Source organism: Vidua macroura, chromosome 3, assembly GCF_024509145.1.
Source record: "Vidua macroura isolate BioBank_ID:100142 chromosome 3, ASM2450914v1, whole genome shotgun sequence".
NCBI lineage: Eukaryota > Metazoa > Chordata > Aves > Passeriformes > Viduidae > Vidua > Vidua macroura.
The window spans coordinates 11713701-11736005 of NC_071573.1; the positions used below are offsets into that span (position 1 = coordinate 11713701).

At 36.2% G+C, this 22305-nt stretch overlaps 1 protein-coding gene across 1 annotated transcript in view; it reads left to right on the forward strand.

Moving 5' to 3' along the window:
* Nucleotides 1-22305, forward strand: part of PRKN (parkin RBR E3 ubiquitin protein ligase) — a 673918-nt gene that overhangs the window by 209487 nt on the left and 442126 nt on the right. Inside the window, exons 3-4 of the mRNA XM_053972975.1 lie at nucleotides 718-958; nucleotides 21063-21181. Of these exons, the coding sequence (XP_053828950.1) occupies nucleotides 718-958; nucleotides 21063-21181 (360 nt within the window). The remainder of the gene's footprint in view (nucleotides 1-717; nucleotides 959-21062; nucleotides 21182-22305) is intronic.

Below are 22305 nucleotides of genomic sequence, written 5' to 3' on the forward strand. Positions count from 1 at the left end.
TCTGTTGAGGACTGAAAAGGAGAAGCTTAATTTTGGGCTAATTTTGGGCTAAAATGGCTAGCAGCTCTTTTGTTTAATCATGAAAGACCACAACAGTCGTGAGATCTTCCACAGGCTTTCTCTCAATCTAAGGTCGTCAACAGTTAAATGTATTTTTTGGAAAGACTCATACTGAGTCTACATCTAAAACCAGATTTAGACTAAAAATTACATTACAGAGAAGAAATACTATCACTCTTTATCAGTAGCATCATCTTTCCTGTTCCTGATGATAAAAATATTTTGGAGTAGCTTGTTCATGAACTATCTGTGATCATCAAGTTTGACCCTAAATTGCTACATGAAGAGTCTGTTTCAGCATTATCTGTACAAGTGCCTCTGAAGTGTTGAATATTCTTAGTTCTTGACTTAGTAATGCTCCCTCTGGAGATTTTTTTAGTTTGTGCCAATAAACCTGACTTATTTAGAGCTGTTGGCTCTGGTCCACTATTTCTTTGTTAAATGTTTAGCACTTGTAAGTGTTGTGACCCTTTTGGCAATGCAAGTAATCCTAATTCCAGCAATTTACACTTGTCACTTTGTTTTAAACTCCATTACTGCACACTGGAATTCTCCACAAAATGGAGACCATTTAACAAATAACAGATTGGAGATAGAGGGATTTTGTCCATTATGTCACAATTAATTATTTATCACAATTTTGGTTTTGTGTTACAGAACTGTGACCTGGCCCAGCAGAGCATTGTTCATATTGTTCAAAGTCCAGAGAAGAACAGTCAGAACAAGGAGAAGAGAGAAGATAGCTGTGTTGGGGGTGTTCCAAAAGCCTTGAAAAGAGAACCCGAGAGTTTAACTCGCATAGATCTCAGTACCAGCATCCTCCCATCAGTCTCTGCAGGGTTGGCAGTTATTCTAGATCCTGGAAAAAACAGTGTTTCACTTGCCTCTGAAAAATCAGGTAATTCAGTGACTTAATACATTTCAATGTACTTTTCTAAACATGTGTCTTTTTCTTTCTTAGGGTGAACAGTTCTAGGGAAAAAGCCCCCAAAATATGTGTTTTATTTTATTTATTAAACAAAAAATACAACAATATTAAGATGATAAGCATCTGATGTATCTTCTAGAAAAATAATTTTGCTTTGTGGATAAAATTAGTGATTTCTTGTGTTGCTCCCGTCTCTAACTTGTATTATGCTCATATTTTTATAAATTATTATAAGATGGCAAAACCCCCAGAGGTCTATGAAAAGGCAAAATATGGTCTGTAAAATTTCCATTAGAGAAGTTTCCTTAACTAAAATGTTGGGCAGCTTATGCCTTGCAAATGTCCTTAATTCCCAATCTGTTGGAATGCTTTCATACCCATACATTTTATTAAACAATATTTATAATTGATTTAAGATTATTAAAGCTTTGCTGGCACAACACATGAGGGTGAAGTTTCATACTATGGACATTTGTAGGTCTTCATCCACCAAATGATTACTGAGAATATCTTCATTCTAAAAAATAATCTGAGGGACAAGTTACTGCAAAATTATCTTACTGTCACTGTGTTGCCCCAGTGAAGATACATCATTCTCTGCAATACCAGATTCTGTTGTGATTTATCATAATAGTCCATCAGAGATGTCTTTTTATAAAGAACAGTACACAAATGCCCTTTTTGCACAGTACAGAAGATAATAGCAAACATCTCTATCCAGAGTACAGAAGATAAATTGTGAATATGACAGAGACACCTCTGTGACTAACCTGGCCACAGAAATCATCTTGCTTAACAAGATGGCTACTAAAACTGTTAAAAATAACTTCTAGAGAATTTATTAACTAGCTCATGCTGAAAATATACAATCCATGGGAGGGTCACAGAAGAATTCCACAACTGACTTGGTCAACCTCTCACTGCCAGCTAATGATGAATGAGTGCAGTTTAGGAGCAAATTAGTACCCAGCTTAATGATCCACATCTCCCATTCTGAATGAGTAATGAGATAAGAGGGGTGCATGCTGATTTAAATCTGGTAAAACTAGGGACAGAGCTTCAGCCTGGGCTTACTGTCAGACTCTAGGCAAAAGTGTGAGCTTTTAAACATTACCACATATTTATTTTTTCATTACTGTACATAGGTACAGGGATTTAATAACTGTGCTTGACTTTTCAGAATAGTTTACACATGTGCAAGGACTTTTAAAATATGTCATGTGACATGTTTGTCCACAGACTACAAACTCTGTGAAGCTAAGTATAAACTGATAGGTGTCTTCTGTTGCAGCAAATATTTTCATGGCAGAATGCATGAGGACAAAATGTATTGATAAAATATGTGGGCTAGTTTTATCTGTGATTAAATTATAAAGGCTTTTTATCATAGAAGAATAAAAAAAACAAGACCCACTCTAATGATAGTTCTTTGTGGAAGGATGTTATTAATAAGTCCTTTTTAAAGGCCTATTAACTTCTTTCCTTGTTTTGATTCTCACTATTAAAATTTGTCCTTTTGTCTGTTCAGCTCCACCCCTTTGTTCAATATGGGGAACTATATTTTTCCCTATGGATTTAGGGTGAGTTAATTTGTAGTCACTTAAAAAAAAAAAGAGCAAAGAAAGAAAGATTATTCCAAACATCAGTTTTGCAGTAAACTTTACTGTGTAGAAAGGATTTCCTTTGGCATAAATGAAATGACTAATAGTAGTGGGAATGAGAGGTAAGTACCTTCATTGGTAGCTGAAATTAGACTTACCAAGCTGTTGTCTTAGGAGATGAATGGTTGTGGTGATCAGTCTACAGCAGCAACCTAGACAGGTGAATGAAATATAATCTTTATTGTTCTGTGTGTACATGACAAATTTAAACATACAATTTAGAGGCAAATATTTAATTAATTAAATTAATATTGTTTAGTCTGACATGCTACACAGGTATTCCATAATTGCAGCAGTAAACACTGAGACTGTAAGTCTTTCTGAAGCCTGTTATTTTTATTTGTTATGCTGACCCCATGTTCCTGCCCTGATTTTACTTGCCCTCCTTTGAGTTCTGAGGAAAAAGGTTTGTGTTAATTTTCACATCAGAAGATCTTCTCCTCAGTCATTAACAAGCTGAAAAAATATGAAAATGTATCCAAATAATCTCTTCATCAAAGAATTTCAGGTTTCCTGTCTTTGCAGACAAAATTAATAGAAATGCCTTTTCCTCTCATTTTTGTTGTTGTTGTTGGGGGTTTTGTTTTTTTGTTTGTTTGTTTTGTTGTTGTTTCTGAAAACATTGTGTGATTTTTAGTGGACATGTAAAAAAATATCAGCACAGGACTTTCATTCTACTTCACCTCCTTCTCATTTGCATCTGTCCATTGTCTGGGACAAAGTGCTTTAGTAAAGACAATAAAAGTAACTGAAACTGTCTTCCATAATGGTTATATATCAGTAGACACATGTATAAGATGAAGTAATAATGTTTGGACTCAATGACTTTAGAAGTCTTTTCTAACCTTAACAATTCTATGATTCTCTGATTTCTACCTGAAAAACAATGAATCTGTAAAACGTAAGAGTTTGTATGACTCATCGGCTGAATTTGAGACTGCATCATGATTTCAGATTCAAGAAAGCCAATAGTCTATTTGGAAGTATAAACAGAAACCAGAGTGGAGTGGAGAAAATGTTTTTTTTCTCTGCTTTTGACACTTGCATAACTAAGACCAGCATAACTCACTGTTTTGATGACTAAACTGTTAGAAGGTTCGGAAGAGTAATGAGAATCCTACAAAAGTGCATGTCGTGATTGGTTTATATTTGTTTTGTCATCTGTGGAGTGGAAGTTTGGTAATGTGGGAATATTAGATCTTACCAGCTATCTTAGGATTTTAGTTCTCATTGTCTAGAAAGTGCAAGCCAAGTTAAAATCCATGTATGGTATTTGTATTTTCAAGCCAGCAAATACAAATACCACACATGGATTTTTAACTTGGCAGGAAATCAACCACCAATGCAAGTTATCCGAGATTACAAGAATTCTCGACATTTGTCCATTTAAAAAAAATGTAGAATGTTTTTTTCTGAAACATGGAGATAAGATTTCAACCTAGAAGTAGTATGGATGGTGCTAGGCAGGAAGTCAAACTGCAGAAGCCCATTCCCTCCCCTTTTTAAATGATGTCAAGCAAATTTGTAATATGAAAAAAATAGAGTTAGTACAACTAAATCTGTTTACTGTAAGCTGACATGAATGTTGTTACTTATGTAATTTCCAGGTTAATCCATTATCAGCTGGTTTATTATTTTGTCTGAGTCAAGTAGATACGGTCATTGTTACTTAGGGTTTTTTTATTTTCAGCTTTTAAATAAATGTTCATCTGGTCAGTTCCAAATAAGAATCCTGGTGTTCTTTAGGTAAACTTTTACAAATGCTTGCATGCAAGGCACCTCTGTTTCTTTATTTTTTCATGTTCTTCTGTTCACAGAAGAGTTAATAAAGTACTAGTATATACTGACTTAGGCATGCCAAGTTGTAAATTCTAGCAAAAAGATTGTTTTCCGTCTAGTTAGGAAATGCTTTACCAAATTTAAACTTCTTGGTTTTCCCCATAATACAAGTATCAGTTAAGGCAGCTGAATCAGTTAAGGTCATTACCAAAACCTCAGTATTGTTAGTGATGTGTGAAGTGATGAACTGGTGCCCATTCCATGTAAGAGTCTGATTCCATGAAAGAGACAGTAAAAAACACTTAGAGGGGAAAGCCACAATTAGGGTGTGGCTAGTCAGATCTTTGCATCTTTCTGAGGCAAGCCCTGGCGAATAAAAAAACCCATATCAATTTAACCATTTAAATTTCTAGCATTGTACAAATAGTTTTTGAATAGTATTCTGATGAATATGTGTTAAGAATTCCTGTGCCCTGTAATTAACATTGTACTTTATTATAATTCTTTTACTTAAAAAGCCTAAAAGGATAAGAATTTTTGTGTCAAATCTGTTTGAAGTAAATGAGTAGTCTAAACTCCTGAAGTACTGTAAAATTACTTCACAGTTTTGTAGACCTTATAATCTCAAATTAGATCCAGCTTGGGCAGGGTTATGGTGTGCATCTAGCTCACCATTTGCATGTGGTGCTAGGCTGAGTAGTACTACCCAGTACCGAGCTGAGAACAAATGCAGCTATTTCTTACCCATTTTTGAAAATTTCAACAAAACATGAGCACTCATCCTTATTTTAAATTTGCATTTAAATCAATGTACGATGTCATAATGTACGATGTCATGTTCATTGCTGTTAAGTGTTGTAGTCACAAATGTTGAGTTCACTGGGCCTGAGAGCTCTTTTGAAAGAGAAACTGGAACTAAAGCACTTGTCTTCCTTCCTCTCAATTTTTCCTTTCTTATTTGATAGTTTTATACTTCTTGTCCCAGTCCTGAATCTCCTTTGTGCTCTTCACTGCTTCCATAGTTTTTTGTTTTGCCAGCTTCCTTTCATGGGTGTTCCGTACCTGCGAGATGTTCTACCCCTTTGCAGTCCCTTGTGCCTGTTTTGTTTTATTTTGTTTTGTTCTGTTCTGTTTTGTTTTACAAGCTTTTATGATGTGGATGCCTCCTGAGACAAAGATGTGTGCAACTACACACCTCTTTGTTCATTTGGTAGTCACGTTGCTCACATCCTTGATGGAAAATATTTACACATTGTGCCTGACTATATTGTCAGTGTTAGAATGTTTTTCAGAAGTAACCATATTTTAAGTATGTGCATCTCAGGTCTAAAAATCCGTGTATATTAATAGAAGAGTACGGCAATATCATTTTCATAATATAAAGAGACATTGGATTTAATTTTAACTCAATTGCACTAAATATTTCCTATGTATTGAATGAGAATTTTTCAAAAATTTTAAGTTCCCAAGCTGTTTGGTAAATGTTGTATGACAGAAGTTGATGAACTGTGATCGATGTTTGAAGCTGTGAGATCCAGAAGGGTTTTTATTGATGATCCAATGAAATGGTGGTTAGAGTGCTCTAGCTCCACTTGTTTTTGACTGCTAAAATATAATGAAGTCATAGAGTCATGGAATTGTTTAGGTTGGAAGAGACCTTAAGGTCATTGAGTCCGAAGGTTAACACATCACTACCAAGTCCACCACTGAACTATGTTCCTAAGTGCCACATCTGAACTTTAAATACCTCCAGGAATGGTGACTCAACTCCTTCCCTGGGCAGCTTGTTAGTGTCAGTATATATTAAATTATCCCTCTTGATGCTGTACTTTCTTGGATTATGCTCTATGAGTTTGTTCAGAGGAACGTACTCATTTTCCCCTAGGAAAATGCTTCCTGTTAAAAATAGGATAATGTTTCTGAAATAGTACTCTGGGTTTTTTTTTTTTTTTTTTGATGCACAGCAAGAAAGAGGTTTTTTGGATACAAACCAAAAAAACAGAAAATTGCTATTATGTGAGATCAAATATATTGCCTATCTAAATCTAGTTCTCTTCTTTAAATACTTTCTTATTTTGTATACAATAATTCAAAATAAAAGATGTTCTTATTACAGAAAATTTTATTTAGAGAAGGTGTATTTCCCTTTTCAAATAATCACCCGTGTACCCCTGTCTCATTATCCTTCATATTTGTTATCTGGGCAAGTTGACAAGAATGGTAATGGTATTTTCTATTCTGATCTCTGTTGGAAAAAAAGTCTCCAGTATCAATTCAGGGCTTGATTTGAGAAGAGAGGGAGAGTTTTCAGCCCAGAAATTAACTATTCCTAATTTTGTCAACATTTATTTTAAGAGAGTTAAGCTTAAGAAAACTATTCTGCTTCCAGGAGGGTTATGAAAATTTGTCATTACAAAGTCCTTGGAAGTTTGCTCTTATGTATATTTTATCTTCTTTTAGGGTTATTAACCCTTGACAATTCACTTCTGCAATACTTCCAAATTCTATATATATAAATTGATATCCTCTCTTCACCTTCTAGCAACAGCAGAAAGTGATTTTATAAGACATTAGCATAATGGAACCTTTTCAATAAAATGATAAATTGAGCCCATTTCAGAAAACAGAACGCACACTTGATAATTTATTGCAGCCAGTGCCATGCTGGAGACCTCATTCATATCATATGCTTTTAACGCTTATGAGAATGGTGCCGTTTTCCCATCACACCTTGCATGTCTGTGAAATTAATTTGAGAGGAAAAATGTAAAAAATGCTCTTTTCTAATAGAGGCTAAAGCTCTTCCGGGAATGCTTATCTTTACATGACATAATTATCTCTCATGAACGTGTCTAATTACCTTATGGTTTTTAAAGGCCCTTCCATGTTAATTGAACAGTGTCATTTGCTGACTCCCCTGCGCCAAGGGGTGGGTGGAACAGTTGTGTTCTTACAATGCATTTTGATTGGTTATGAGGGACAACATGGATGGACTTTCTTTTGCAAGTGCATCACTTGCATCTTTATACCCCCAGCTGGAGGTGACATTTGTAGGTGGAAAATGTTCTGTACTGATTAAGCAAAATTATGCATTGTATGTTTTCCAGGATAATGGTTGACATGAATTTATTACTGATGCTACTAGGAAAAATAGGAAAGTAACACTTTGGAAACATCCCTTATGTATAAAAACATTGATAATAGAGTTTTAGGGTGATTATTTTTTGACAGGAAGAGTCCAATTATGAGGCACAAGTAAAAATCATAAAATCATAGAATGATTTGAGTTAGGAGGGATCTTAAAGATCATCTAGTTCCAACCCCTCTGCCATGGACACCTTTACTAGACCAGGTTGCTCAAAGCCCCATCCAACCTGCCAGAGTTGGGGCATCCACAACTTTTCTGGGCAACTTGTTCCAGTGCCTCACAACCCCTACAGCAAAGAACTTCTTTCTTATATCCAACCTAAACCTACCCTGTTATTTTAGAGCCATTCTCCCCTGTTCTATCACTTCATGCCCTTGCAAAAGCTCCCTCCCCAGCTTGCTTGTAGACCCCTTTAGGTATGGGAATGCTGCTATAAGGGCTCCCAGAACCTTCCCAGCTCTGGGTGGAACAACCTCAACTCTCTCAACTTGTCTTTACAGGAGAGGTGCTCCAGACCTCTGATCATATCCTTGGCCTTCTAGATACACTTCAACACATCCACATCCTTTAGCTGGGGCCCCCAGAACTGAATACATGACTCCAGGGGGGGTCTCATGAGAGTACATGGGGAGGATTACCTCCCTTGCCCTGCTGGCCATGGTTCTCTTGATGCAGCCCAGGATAGAGGTGGCTTTCTGGGCTGTGAACACACACTGCAGGTCATCTTCTCATCTACCAATGCCCCAAGTCCTTCTCCTCAGGGCTGTTCTCAACCTATTCTCAACCCATGCCTAGCCTTTGATTATGCTTGGGATTGCTGTGACTCACATGCAGGACCTTGCACTTGGCCTTGTTGAACTTCATGAGGTTTGTGTAGGCCCATCTCAAGTGTCAGGGTCCCTCTGGATGGGATGCCTTCCCTCCAGTGTCTCACCTGCACCACAGCACTGCACAAGTGACCTGTGAGGAACACCACTTGTCACTGGTCTCCACCTGGACGTTTCTTCATTCTACCTATTCCTGCCTTTGCCTTCTGCAGCTTGGGTGGCATGTCTGGAGCACTTACTGGTAAAGACTGAGATAAAAAAGTTACTGAGTATCTCAGTCTTCTCCACGTCCTGGGTAACCGGTTCTGTTTCTTTTTTGAGCAGGCCCACATTTTCCCTAGTCCTGATTTTATCGCTGACCTACCAAGAGAAGCTTTTCTTGTTGTCCTTGATGTTCCTGTAAACATTTGATTATACCAGGGCTTTAGCTGTCCTGACCTGATCCTTGGCTGCTTGGACAACCTCTGAGTACTACCTGTCCTTACTTCCATCCTCTTAAAGATTCCATTTTGTGTTTCAGATTGTCCAAGAGCTCCATATTCATCCATGCAGGCCTCCTGACTTCCTCTGTGTTGAGATGCATCACTTCTGATCTTGGAAGATATGATCCTTGAATATTAACCAGTTTTCTTGTTCCCCTCCTTCCTCTAGGGCTTTATCCCATGGCATTCCAAGAATGCCTGAAGCTCATTAAAAAAACAGTAGGTGCTGCAACTGTGCAGCTTACTGCTTGTACTACATGGTCTCTGTTATGAGTTCTTAGCACTCGAAATGACAGGAGTCAGTCTGTGCTCAAGTCATGTGTTCAACATTCATTAATGTCATTGGGAGCTCTGTGCGCACAGCAAGGACATTGGGAGAACAGACCTATTAAAAAGGCTTGATCTATAGAAAGTAACTACATGGGAGAGATTAAGAAATTCTGTTGGTAGTAGAAGGTAAAAAAATAGCTTCGCAAAACACATCCTGCTTTCTCCTTATAAATACAAATCATTTCAGTGGCACTAAATTTGAACTTCTGTGAAACAAAAAGTCAGAGTCTCTGGTTTTGTAGTCCCCTTTAGGTATGGGAATGGTGGGTGGTTGTTTTTTTGGGTTTTTGTTTGTTTGTTTGTTTTTTGGTTTTTTTGGGTTTTTTTTGTGGGGAGTGTCCTTGAAAGTCACCATGTTTGCTAAGCACCATTAGTCACTTTCCAGGCTTCCATGATGCCCTGCTGGTGCAACAGTCAGTTCTTTGGGTCTTGACATTTACTTGTCAAAAGACAGGAATAGAGAAAAAGAAACATATGGGTGTGGAGATGGGGTCTTTGGGTGCAGGGTGAGGGAACAGAAGGACGTCATGCTCCAGGTTGAGCCTGCTCATCATATACTGTTCTCATTGATGTTCAGCTTCCTGCAACGCTGCACAACTTGTCAGGGATTTTATTATAAGCCCCAGTATCCTGTTTTTCAGTGCTGGCTGACATTACCTTATTGACTTTTTGCTATGAAGTTCGTTTAACCAAAACTTTAAAAAAGGTCTGAAGCTCACTTGAGCAACTAAAGTAGCAGGAGACACAGTTCCTCCTTTTGTTCAGCACAGTTTGCTTTTTAGCTTTGTCACACAATAAATACTCAGCATATATTACGGGAAGGAAACTAACTGGCAACAGTTGGTTTCTGATTTAAAGGTACATCACTTGGCAACTGATTTTTTTTCTACTGCAACTCTTCCTTAATAATTAGCCTCCACTAATTATTTTTGGAGTAGCTGAATCAAACATCAGTAATGTTTTAAAGTCATTTAATGTTTTAAATGAAGTCTGTGCTAGAGATATGGCCAGGTAAAGATCATTATTAACATTATCAGGGATTTTTCCCAAGCAAATTTTAGTTCTCTTCAAAAGAATGTTGTGTTTATTCTAATAAAATTAAAGAAATAGCAAAATCTCCACTATCTTCAGCTGTGAAAGGTTAAGATCAAATTCCTGATTTGATGCAGATTAGTGATTATGGCTATTGCATTTTAATACCTCTTGATACCCAAAATGTGATGAATAGCTATATAGCCTGGTTTCTAAACTCCACAGCATTGTTCACAGTAATTTTTAATTTGTTAAAGACATAACGAGGGAACATAACAAGGGCTGTAGCTGAGCTAATATTTGACTCATCTTGAGCCATGTTTTCTTTATAACTCTAACCATTGTGAAGTATTTAGGATAGAAATGCAAAAAATCTGTTTCAAACAGAAATGTTACCAGTCCTCAACATTTTGCCTCCTAATCTGTAATAGAAATTTTTCAGGTACACTAAATCTAGCACTGTAAATGTGAACAAACACATTTTGTATCTGTTATCCAGGCACAAAAATCTATGTTTGACCAGCAATCTGTAGATAAATAAAACATCTTCATGAAACATTGCCATATCTAAAAACATCTAACATTATCTTTTCAGCACAATCTCTTTCATATTTCATTTTGCTATCCCTATTCTCCTGCAGCCCACTCTGGAGTCTCTTTCTCTGGCTAAATGGCTTATAAATATATTATAAATAGGGCAGACCTGCAAGGTTGATTACCTCTGGCACAGATACGTAGTAGAACAGGAATCTGCATTAGGTACTGGAAATGTAGATATAATACCTTGACTGTTTTCTAGATTATCATAATTCTTCAAGAGAATCAACTAGAGATCAAATGCTTACTGATAAAGGAGGTAAGGAGGCACTGGGATGAAATCTTTTCTCTTTAGAAACTGCAGGAATGTCTTCTACTTTATAGTGTGAGTTGGAAATTCAACACTAGAAAGGAGAACCCCTCCAGCACATAACTTTGTCAAACTGTGAAAAGCATTGTATGGAAAGAAAAACAGCAAAGCAGCCTTCTTAGGTTTATGTGAGATGGCAGGAGGGGAATAGGCTTTTGCGGAGATTAAGAGGTATAAAGTATATCTCAAGTTGAATGTACAAAATAGTCTTTAAGCATTTCTGTTTAACTTCACAAAGCCATTCTACAAAATCAATTTGTTTAATTGATTGGTGTGGCACCCCAGGGAATAACTGAGTTCAGTTGGCAGCCTCTGGTTTGGTGTCACGCTAATTGGGAGTAGGTAACAAGTAGATGCTAAAGCTTTGTGCTGCACATAGATAGGGTGCTGAGGAGTAGAGGCTCTGCAGGTCATGTGGTAGGAAAGCTAACATGGGGCAGAGGGTGGTTTCCTAAACTGACAGGTTGAAGAATGATAGCAGGACTTGGTTTAAATTAATCCAGCAGAGAATTGCTATGCAATCTAGTCTCTAAAATGTAATGAACATTTCATACTGATGTCACATTTGAAGACATTGTACATATAGTATAAATATATATGTAATAACTGATGAATCAAAGAACATATTGGTAAATGAACCATATGTATATTGATAATATCTCTTACTGAGAAGGCTCACAGGGCCTACAAATTACTGCACTCTCACTTCATCATAAATTTGCATTAAAGGAAAAAGAAGTAGTTAAGAGTTAGTGACAGACTTAGAAACTTCAACATTAGCTTCCTCATTCTGATAGAGAAGCCATCTGATTCCTTCTGGATAATAAAGTGTGTTTTCTTGTTGTTTATGAAGATGATCAAGCCAGCAGGTTTATCTGGCTGGAGCCACCTCAAAGGGTTTCTCCAAAGTGCAGTAGGGAAAGGTCATGAGCTGAAGCTCAAAGCTTTCCTGTGTAGAATTATGTATCTTGGCATACCAAGGGGGATCACTAGACCATAGGTACCATCACCTCTCTGTGAGGAATTTTTAGATGTGTTGAGGCATCTGTAAGAGATGTAAGGATAGGATTGGTTGGTATCACTGTTTCAAAGTCTGAGACTATTATTTCCATGCTTCTTATCAAATAACAGATGTAGATGCTCAGCGGATTGTATATATAAACATGTCAGTGAGGATCATTGTGATTCCATTTTCTGCACATCTCACTTTAATGCGATGAATCTTGCTGCCTTTCAGCTAATCTGTGGATGGGGAATTCTGTTAGTTAATGCAGAGCTAGATGAGCTTTAAGTTCTGAGCTTAGAGTGCACTGTGTCTTTCTCTTTGTCTGTCTTTCCATCTTTTCCTGAAATACTTCGTTCTGTGTTTTTCTTCCTCTACAGAAGGAAGTTAGCTCTTAGCTAACTTCAGCTATCAACTGAATTGCTTTAAAAAGCTGGTGTTTACTGCCCATTGCTTAAATACCTAGGCTAGTTTTAATAGCCTGGAAAAACTGTATCCCTTCTTCCCAAACCCTTTTGGTCAATGGTTTAAAGAGATAAAGAAACCTCTTGACTTAGATTTGTATTTTCAAAACTGACTTCTAAATGCAAAAAGGTGTTGCTGCACATCCAACATTCCAGTTTAGAGCATATGTGAACAGAGTATGTGAAATTCTAAGCTGACCTTTTTCTTAAAATCACTCCTATTCTTTACAGTATAGTTCTCGTATTGCATTATATAAAATTCATGCAATGACCATACAATTATGTTGAGATAACAGCATGGTAAAGTGCCATTTTCACTCAATCTTTTCCATTTTTCTGGACAAGCCTTTAAGAGAATGATTGCCAATATACATCTTTTCACTTGTAAAACCAGCTAAGGAACTTCCTCAAAATATTACTTTTATTGAAATAAGAAGTTACTAATGTCATTAAATAACATATTTCAGAAACTAAATAGTTCAATTTTAAATAGTGGTATTTTCTGTCTTCATTGAAAACATTGTATCAACTAAGTTATTGATGCATCTTTCCTGAGCCACTTTCCATCTCTCTTTTGTTTCTAAGAGAAGCAAATTGCCATTAAAATTCTAGTTCTGTGGGACCTTCAGAGTATGGATCCTGACATGTAGGGCCTTGAAAAAGAAAAAAAGTATCACAGGTTATTTAAAAAGACAGTCTCTGTGGTACACTGTTATTGTGCAATGTTTTGTGACACACTGAAATGTCAGAATAAAACTACTAACAAGTTATTTAGTATATTAATGGACAGTCCTGTGAAAGATGTATCTGTGGAATTTATGAATGCTAAGCAAAGATAGAATTGCACATGCTACTGAAAATAAAGCACATAATGGATTTTTACAGCTTTTCTACAGCATTGTTTTCTGGGTTGTTTTTTTTTTTTTTTTGTTTGCTTGGATTTATTTCCTTCTTGATTCCTCTCTTAATAATTCCTAGCATTCAATTTACTTTTTTGATTGCTATTGAGCACTGAGCTGACATTTTCATACAACTAGCTATTATAGCCCCAAGATCCTGGTTTTGTGTGATAATAACTAGTCAAAATGATTGCTGTTTGGGTAAAATTATTTTCCTATGTATATCACCTCACATTTATCTGCAATGAATTTAATTTTTCATTTTACTGTTAGTCACTCAGCATCCTGCAGTCTTCAATGTGTTTTTTCTGGTTGGCCTTTATTTTTACTACCCTGAAAAAAATCGTATCACTAGCAAACTTTGTCACTACACTGTTCATTTCTGTTTTTCTGATGGTGAATACTCAAGTCCGGGAAAAGTTTTTTTTCTTGGGACTGTACTGTGAAAACTGATCATTTATTCCTGAGCTTTATTTCCTGTATTTTAACTATGTATTTGAACACAAGAGAATTTTGCATTTCATTCAGTAACAATATAATTTATATTAAAAAACTGCTAAGTAAGGTGTTTTTTGGTTTTTTTTGTTTTTTTTTTTTTTTTTTTTAATCATAGAATCATAGAATTATTTGGAAATGTCTTTAGAAATCATTTAGTTCCAATTCCCTTCCATAAGCAGTGATACCTTCCACCAGAACAGTTTGGTCAAAGCCCCATCCAAGAAGGCCTTGACCACTTCCAAGGATAAAATTTTAGTACCTTGAATAAATCAATTACATTCCCTAAGCCTTACTACCTCATTAGGTGTTCCTTGGGTGCTCTAAAACCAAACTTTTCCAGAATGTCATGTATTGGGGTGACAGACTGTAACAAAGCTAACAGCAAGAATGTTGCCACTGGTTTCTAGCCTTTCATGGTTGCAATTAATTGAGTTCTAATCGTAGTTGAGTAGAGCTGAGTTTTTTGGGGCATAGGAAGTAGTTAAGGAGCTAATACAATGAAGTAACTCAGTAGGAATAGCCACTATTTTGACTTCTTCAACCTCCCTCCCTCCTTGGGTGTTTAGCTAGTTGTGTCAAAGGCCAATTGTGAAATGGGCAGTTGTGTAACCTTGGGTCAGACTTTTTATTAAAAGAGTTGTGTGAGAAAGAGCTGCTGGAAGCCTTGTCAGAGGTTTTCACCTCACACATCCTCAGAGAGCCCACTGGCCCAGGAGTCACGTTTAAGCTCAGGTCCTTTCCTTCGTTGCATCGCTGGACTATGTTTTTAAGTGCTCTGTGTCTGGATGTATGTCTTGTATATTGTTTTTCTGGCCTGACGTGGGGCCAGCCTTGTCCTTATGGACTTTCTTGATGACCACTGGTTTAATTTTTAAACATTTCTTAGTTTATTTGCTGGAACTGTGATCAACTGGATCTGCTGCTCATACTGAAGCCTACACTGCATGATCTGTATGACCCAGGCAGACTTCTGGAGCATCGTCACTTCCCTTCTCTTAGGCTTAAACTCAGAAGTCGCTGCCTCCAGCTGCAAATAAACCAGGCCTAGCCAGTTGTCATCACTACAGGTCACACTCAGTCCCTTCAATGATGTAAAAAGCAGCTCAGGGTGGACCTTTGTGGGGAATATTATGATTGCTACATAGTGGCTTCCCCATGCACAAGAAATACATTTTATGGGAGATCATTTGACACGCTTGAACACTTTGTTGTTGTAGCACTGTTTTTCTCCCATGTATTATTTGCCAAGCTTTCAGAAGTTTCATGAAATTTCTGGTGTGTTGTTTTGTTTTGTTTTGTTTTTTTTATTCCATGTTTTGCTGTCTGCCAGAATCATCACAATTGGTTTTTGGTGGTTTTTATTTTTTCCTCTTTTTGAATCCTTCATTCCTTATTGTTAATATGAACAATAATATTGAATTTTGCTCCTTTGTCTGAAAATCAGAGAGCAAGCTGAATGAGAGGAAGATATATTGTGAGAGGTTAGAGAAAGGTGACCTTATATAGAGGTCAAGAAAGGGAATGAGACAGGGAAAAGGTAATTACAGAAGTTAGATGGGTAAAAAAATAATGAGGGATTTGGGTGAAATATAAAAGAAAGTGGAGGTAAATTATACTAGGGCCCAGAAAGTGAAGCAGATGATTCTTTCATGATAATGATTGGAAGAGAAAGCCTAATATACTAATGTCCTGAATTCCAGTAATTTAAGATAGATCAAATGCTGTGCTTTTTGCATTTTTTTAATTCATAGATGTCTCCTAGTTGTTTTTTCTCACACAAATTTTTTCACTGAAAAGGCATTAAAAAGATTAGTGTGCCCCATTGTCTTTGTCAAGTAACTTCTGTTACTCCAGCTCTTAGGCATTATACCCTCTTCAGCCAAATTTCTACTCTTCTTGAAATTTTAGTCCTTGTAACAATGACAAATCCATTTATTTTTTTCTGAATAGCTGTGTATTCCATATACTTTTATTACTTATAGATCTATAGACATTCTGCAAGTCCTATTTGAGTATCAAGAAAGAGTTGTGGTTGGTTTATTGGGCTTTTTTTTCAGATTTATTATATTTCATATTGTTATCCATAGTGCAGAATTCTTCAGCACTTAGTCATGAGTTCTTTTGCATGACATCACCAAGTGGGGTTCATCTTCCCTAATTTTAGAGGTTTGCAAAGTAGATATTTCTATCACACCTTATGATTCTGAATCCCCACAACAGAAAGAAACAGACCCTTTTAGACACAAGTTATCTGACATGTTTGTATGTTTTTATATCTACTTTAGGATGACTTGAATCAAACTATAAAAGTGTCAATTTTTCTCACTAGAATATATCACAACCAGTTTAGATGAATCTAGCTGTTAAATAAATACCATTTTCATGTTCTAAATTAGATAGGCATCATAAAAAATACGTATAATCTATAACAGGTAGAAAAGTTTATAAATATGTGCATCCACATACATGGGTCTGGGGAGTCTTTGCAGACAAAGAAAAGTGGTTAAAGCACAAAAGTTTAAAGATAGAACATACTAATTGTATTTTTGCAAAGTGAAGGAGATCTTGTAAGTAATTTCTCTTTCTTTGAGTCTAGAAGTTCAACCTACACTTTAAAAGAAAAAACTTAGCTTTGTGTGGAAATTTTCTCTAGTTTGAGCCTTATGGGTTTGTATTTCAGACGTTTTTCCTCCTACTGTGTTGACACAAACAAAGTCCTTAAAGTGAACACAGCTGGAAGAATACTTCTTTTCTTTCTCTTCTAACTGTGTATTTTTCATTATGTAGGTGCAAATTGCTGAAATAGTCCAAGGTCTCTGACAGCCAGTCTACATTTTACAAATTACAACTAGTCTAAATGTAAATATAATGGAATCTGAAGCAATGTAACTTTATGTATTTTTCAATCTGTTGAAAGATTTCCTGTAGCTGTCCTGTTTTAAACAGGTGATTATAGGAAAGACTCAGTAATCAGTGTAATCTATATGAAAATGCAGTTCAAATGAAAACAGTAGGTTTGCTACTAATATCCCTATTTAGATTTTATTCACTTAAACAGTCATAGAGATGATAATGGGTGTTTTGACTGATTAGAGATATCAGGATCAACTCTATAGTCATTATGACTAATGTTTTCTCATTAACTAGTCATGCATATCAAAATAATTGGTCTATGCTATCACTAACATGTACAAAGCTCCCACTGCATGGTCATCATTAACAATACAGAAATGTTGAACTAATTCAGGTCCTAAGGAGCTTAAAAACCTAAATAGGGAGACAGTATAAAAACACTGGGATACACATCAGAGAAAGCTACTTCCCCTTTTTATATAAAATACTAAAGGGAGAAAACAGTTTTAAGACTTTTTTTTTTTTTTTTGTGATGTGATATTTGTGAGGAAATTAGCTTTGAAGGGGTAGAAAAGAGAGAGTGTGTCTCACTGGGGTGAGAGGACAGGTCCTGACACAGATCATAAATGAGAGGCTTCTTGTAGTCACATCATCCTAACTTTTTTTTTCTTTTTTTTGGCCTGTAAAGGCAACTTAATTTAATGAACTCCACAGGGAAAACCATCAAGCATTTTCTTAAAACTAGCATGTAATAAGTGGCTTTTTATGATCTTTGGAAGCAAAAGCTGCAAAACAGAGATTGTTTTCTCAATTCTCCTTGAAGTTGTATACCCAAAAGGTGTGTGCCTCATACATTTACTTATATGGTTGGTTCCGCAGCAATTTTAGTGATTACTGGCACTGTGCCATAATTACATTTTTTATTAATGTGTCAGAGCTGGTGCATAAGACAGATTTCCTTGTTCCTGTGTCTTTCAGTTTCTTTGAAAAGGGGTCCAAGGGGATGCAGTCAGCCAAGGGCCATGGTAATATGAACCAGTGGCATGAACAAGTCAGTAAAGAGCTTAATGCTGGCCATCAGTGTTGTACTGTAAGCAGACTTGCAGCATTTGCATTTTTAATTAAGTCTTTGTTTTGTCTGCTGACGCTGCTCAGGACCTGCACCTAATGATGTAACTGCACTTCCTGAGAATGTGATCAGCACATCTGCATCAAATGGTGAATTGTGTTGCTGAAAATCTCCATTTAACACGTTCCTTCTAAAATCTGTGCATTCCTCTTGCCATGTTGTGCCTATCCAGCTTCCTTGCTATAGCAGATATTTCTCAAGTTATTCTGTGTCTCTGAATAGATCTGTGCTGCTTAACTGCTCCAACCCATTATATTATAAATTTGTTTCTTGTGTTTCAAATTTGTGCGCAGGGAATGTGTTTGGGGGGACTTTTTATATTCATGAAAACTGAAAACAAAATTGAAAGTGCTAAGAAAAATGAATATTGAGCTAATGTAGTCTATTTTTGCACAGAGCAAATATCAAGCTAATGCATAAGATTTATCCTCTATAGTAAATCAGCAATACGTCTCATTTTAGGTTTCTCCTATGACTACTATTTTTTACTGCAGTATTCAGTCATGCTGATTTATGCCATACTATCCTGTGACTATTTTGCAGACTATTATCAATAAAATAATTTTATCTTTGGGTCCAGATGGAATGAGCTTAGAACACAAAGCAGACAGAGAGCATGCTTCCTGGCTCAAGTGTTTTAATCCTTGAAATAAATTTTAATCCTTGGCATAAAATGTGAGACAGGGACACAAGACAGCAGGGAGTGGAGGACTGGATCAGGAAAGGCATCAGCCAATTAACAAATTATTTTATGCTGTAAGGGCTCATGTACTCAATAAGATGGTTTTGTTTAACTGGAAGGATTTCATTAGAGTCACGCCAGGAATCAGTTTGGAGTGTAGGACTGAACTAGGACAGTGAGCATTGGCACCACAGAATTACTCAGGATGATTGTGAATAGAAACAGCAATTTCAGTAGTCCCATTAGACAGCCCACATAGAAAATTGGAACAATGGGAGTGGACTGGTGATAACAGAATAGATAACAGGCTCTGGTCTCACTTCCTGCTGTTGATGCCAAGTCAGGAATAAGTGGCTAAAATCATCTTGTTTATTGTGGACCTCTACTAGCAACAGCATCCCTGCTTTCTTAAGTCATGAAGTATTCCCTTTGAATTGTGCTAAAGACACTGACCTTTACTCTTATTGATTGATCTGCTGATTCTGCAAAAGTAAAATTAAATCACTTGCAGGTGTCCTCCTTCTCATATGCAATACCATAGTTCAGATTTTTGACGTGGATTTTAGCTCAAATCAAGTCTAATTCAGACATGCTCTCAGTTCCAGTAATCAGAGCCTCCAGGAAAGTACGAGTGAATGGATATCCAGATGTCCAAAACTTCATCATATTAAGTTTCACAACATTGAATCATATATTAATTAGCTCAGCATAAGCCTTTTTTCCTTTAATTTAATTATTTTAATCCCAGAACTGTGTTTTAGATTGATTTGAGAAGTGTACTCTCAGTCTTTTGAGTTATTCATATGAAAAGTGTGTGAGTGTGTGAATATATGGGTGTGTGTCGTTTTCCACAAAAATTGAATTCCATTTAAGTTCTGTAATGCTTTATGTTCTGCCATGGTGGTTAATACTTTCCAAGGAAGCATAGTGAAAACACTTGATAGATCAGTTGACTAAAATTAGTTTTGGATACATCACTGATATACTTTAATGTAGCTAATGTTTCTGAAAAATTGAAAGTGTTATTTTTTTTTTTTCAACTATGGACATCTTCTTTGTAGACACCTGCATACTTTTTCTTAGAAAAAAAGAATTTTTGTATGACACAGTTCGCTGAGGTTGAGTTTTGGAAACTGAAATTATATTTGTATTATAAATGTAATTTATATTATATTCGAGTTACATTTATGTTATATTCAAGCACGTTTAAATCAGGACAGCCATGAATATGTATAAAAGGTAATTGATTGACATTTTGCATTGGCAGAAACAGAGTCTGACCCTTTACTGTATGAAGGACATGTAAAAATAAAGGAAGTCAGCCATGTTAAAAAATATTTTTCCAGGTTGTATTTACTGTGGTAATGTGCTAGTATTCACATGTACATAAAACATATATTTCTGATCAGTGTAGGGATAAATAAGAGAATAGGGAGAAAGACAGTGAAAAACTTTTCATCTCTGAGGGATTGCTACTGATTCTGAAGTTCACCACTGTTAATGGGTCAAATCTCCTCTTGATATTGAGAAATTTTTGTTTGAAACTTTATTCTGGTTTCATTTCAACTTCTGATGATAACCTTGAGTCTCTGACATTGGAGCTGTCCAGTCTTGATTAAAACCATGCCAGGGATATTCCAACATTTTGTAAGGAATAGCCATAGCTATTCTAAAAAGTGCTTCACTCAAACAGTGATCAGCATTGCCTGTGAAATCAAATTCATTAGCATTGCCATGGGCTTTCATGATTCTCTGCATATCACATTCTGTTCCATAGTTTCACAGAACAGAATGCGTTTCATTTCATTTTCCTTGAAAATTTACTTGGCCTAATATCTTGGCAGCAGTTTGCAAACTTTCCAAGGTTATAAGGCTGCCAGCAAGAATAAAGAACTGGCTTCCAGTCTTCCATGAATAGAAGTAAATTTGCTAAATTGTTTTCTTGTTGTGATATCAGTCAAACTCATCTTTTGAACTTCATCTAAAGAAATTTTCATGCAATTTGACCTCATAAAAATTGCAGCTAGACAATTTTAGAGTAAAGTGAGATGCAAATTATGGAGGGTTGGGGCAATTAATCTCATACATCACTTGTCAAAGATTTCAGTTGGTGCTGATCGGTAGTAAGCTCTGGATGCATTTTCAAGGAGTTATAGTGTAGTTCACCTGTACTTATTGATTAAGAAGCAGGAGTCACTGGAAGGTGTTAGGAACTAGACCAGGCAAGAAAAGATGATCACAAAACTGTCTTCAGAAATTAAAATTATTTTAACTTGTCACTTATAGAGTCAAACAGAAAGCTTTCATGACAGATTGCTGCTGATTTTCAGTAGATATCAAAAGTGGTTGTTTTCTATTTGTTTGTTTTTTTTCTTGACAGGTGCAGCAAGTTACAACAGTTTTTATGTTTTTTGCAAAAATTTCTGCCAAGCTGTGAAGCCTGGAAAACTGAGGGTCCGCTGCAGTGTATGTAAACAAGGAACCCTGACGTTGGCAAGGGTAAGCTTTTTTGGATTTGTTTCAAGGTTTTGGGGTGTATGGAAATGACATATCTAGTCTTTTCTATTTGCATACATATGGCTATGTATATATGTAGTCTTACTTTTTTTTTCTTGCTGTTTATAGCTGAGAAGAGTAGTTCAAAGGATGCTGAAAATTTCACTCACTTGTTTCTATTATTTGAAGCATATACAAGGAACATGGTGCAGACTAGAGCTCCAGCCCTTGAAAGACATACTTAGCTCTTTATTTAAAGGACTAATGATTAACCTGATTGCATGCACAATCTATGCAACTACATATGTGCTAAAAAGATGGGATGACAGATGTTTATTCAAAGCTTGGAGCTGTTGTTAAGGCCTCAGAAACACCTGAATTCAGATCTAGGTTGTGACCATTATGGGCTGAGGCCGGAAGTTTTTGAACAGATGTGTAGTTGAGAATATTAATCCTTCCAGCCCTGTTGCAGGGTGTAAAGTCAAGGAAAAGTTATTGTTCTTGGACAGAAAACTAGTAAGAGATCTCTCAAGCTTGGTTTGCACCCTAAAATGAGAGAGTGTTGGGGAATGAGTTGAATGTGCAGTTGTGTAAAGTTTTGAAGGGTTTTTTTCTTTTGTCTGAGTGCTGCTAAATTTCACTGCTTGTGTTACTGTTGAATGAGAGTTCTTCCTCTCTCCTAAATCTGTGTTAGTCAACCAGGTTTGTTATGTGAGAGGCTTAGGTTTTGAAGAAGACTGAGTCATACCATGCTATAATTTGCTTATAAGGAACTTTCATGTTCAGCCCATGCTCAAGTGTTTAAATTTGTCTTTTTGCTGTGGTTTAAAGTATCAGCTTTGTGTTCTCAGTGTAGCACGGTGCTTCAATGTCTTTATATGTAATATACGTAATATATATGTAATAGCACTGTAAAAAATAGCAATTAAAAACCCAGGTTCTATATTCTCCTTGAAAAGAATAAACCATACCATACTTATACACATCTAATTCAAAAAGCCACAACTACAATGCTCCTCAGCTTTGTGTGAATTAACCAACTATCTCTGCTTTACTTAAGAGGCTTCAGTGTTGCATTTTGTGGTGTTCCAGATGAACACATCTAAGGGGATTATTTTCTCTCAAAA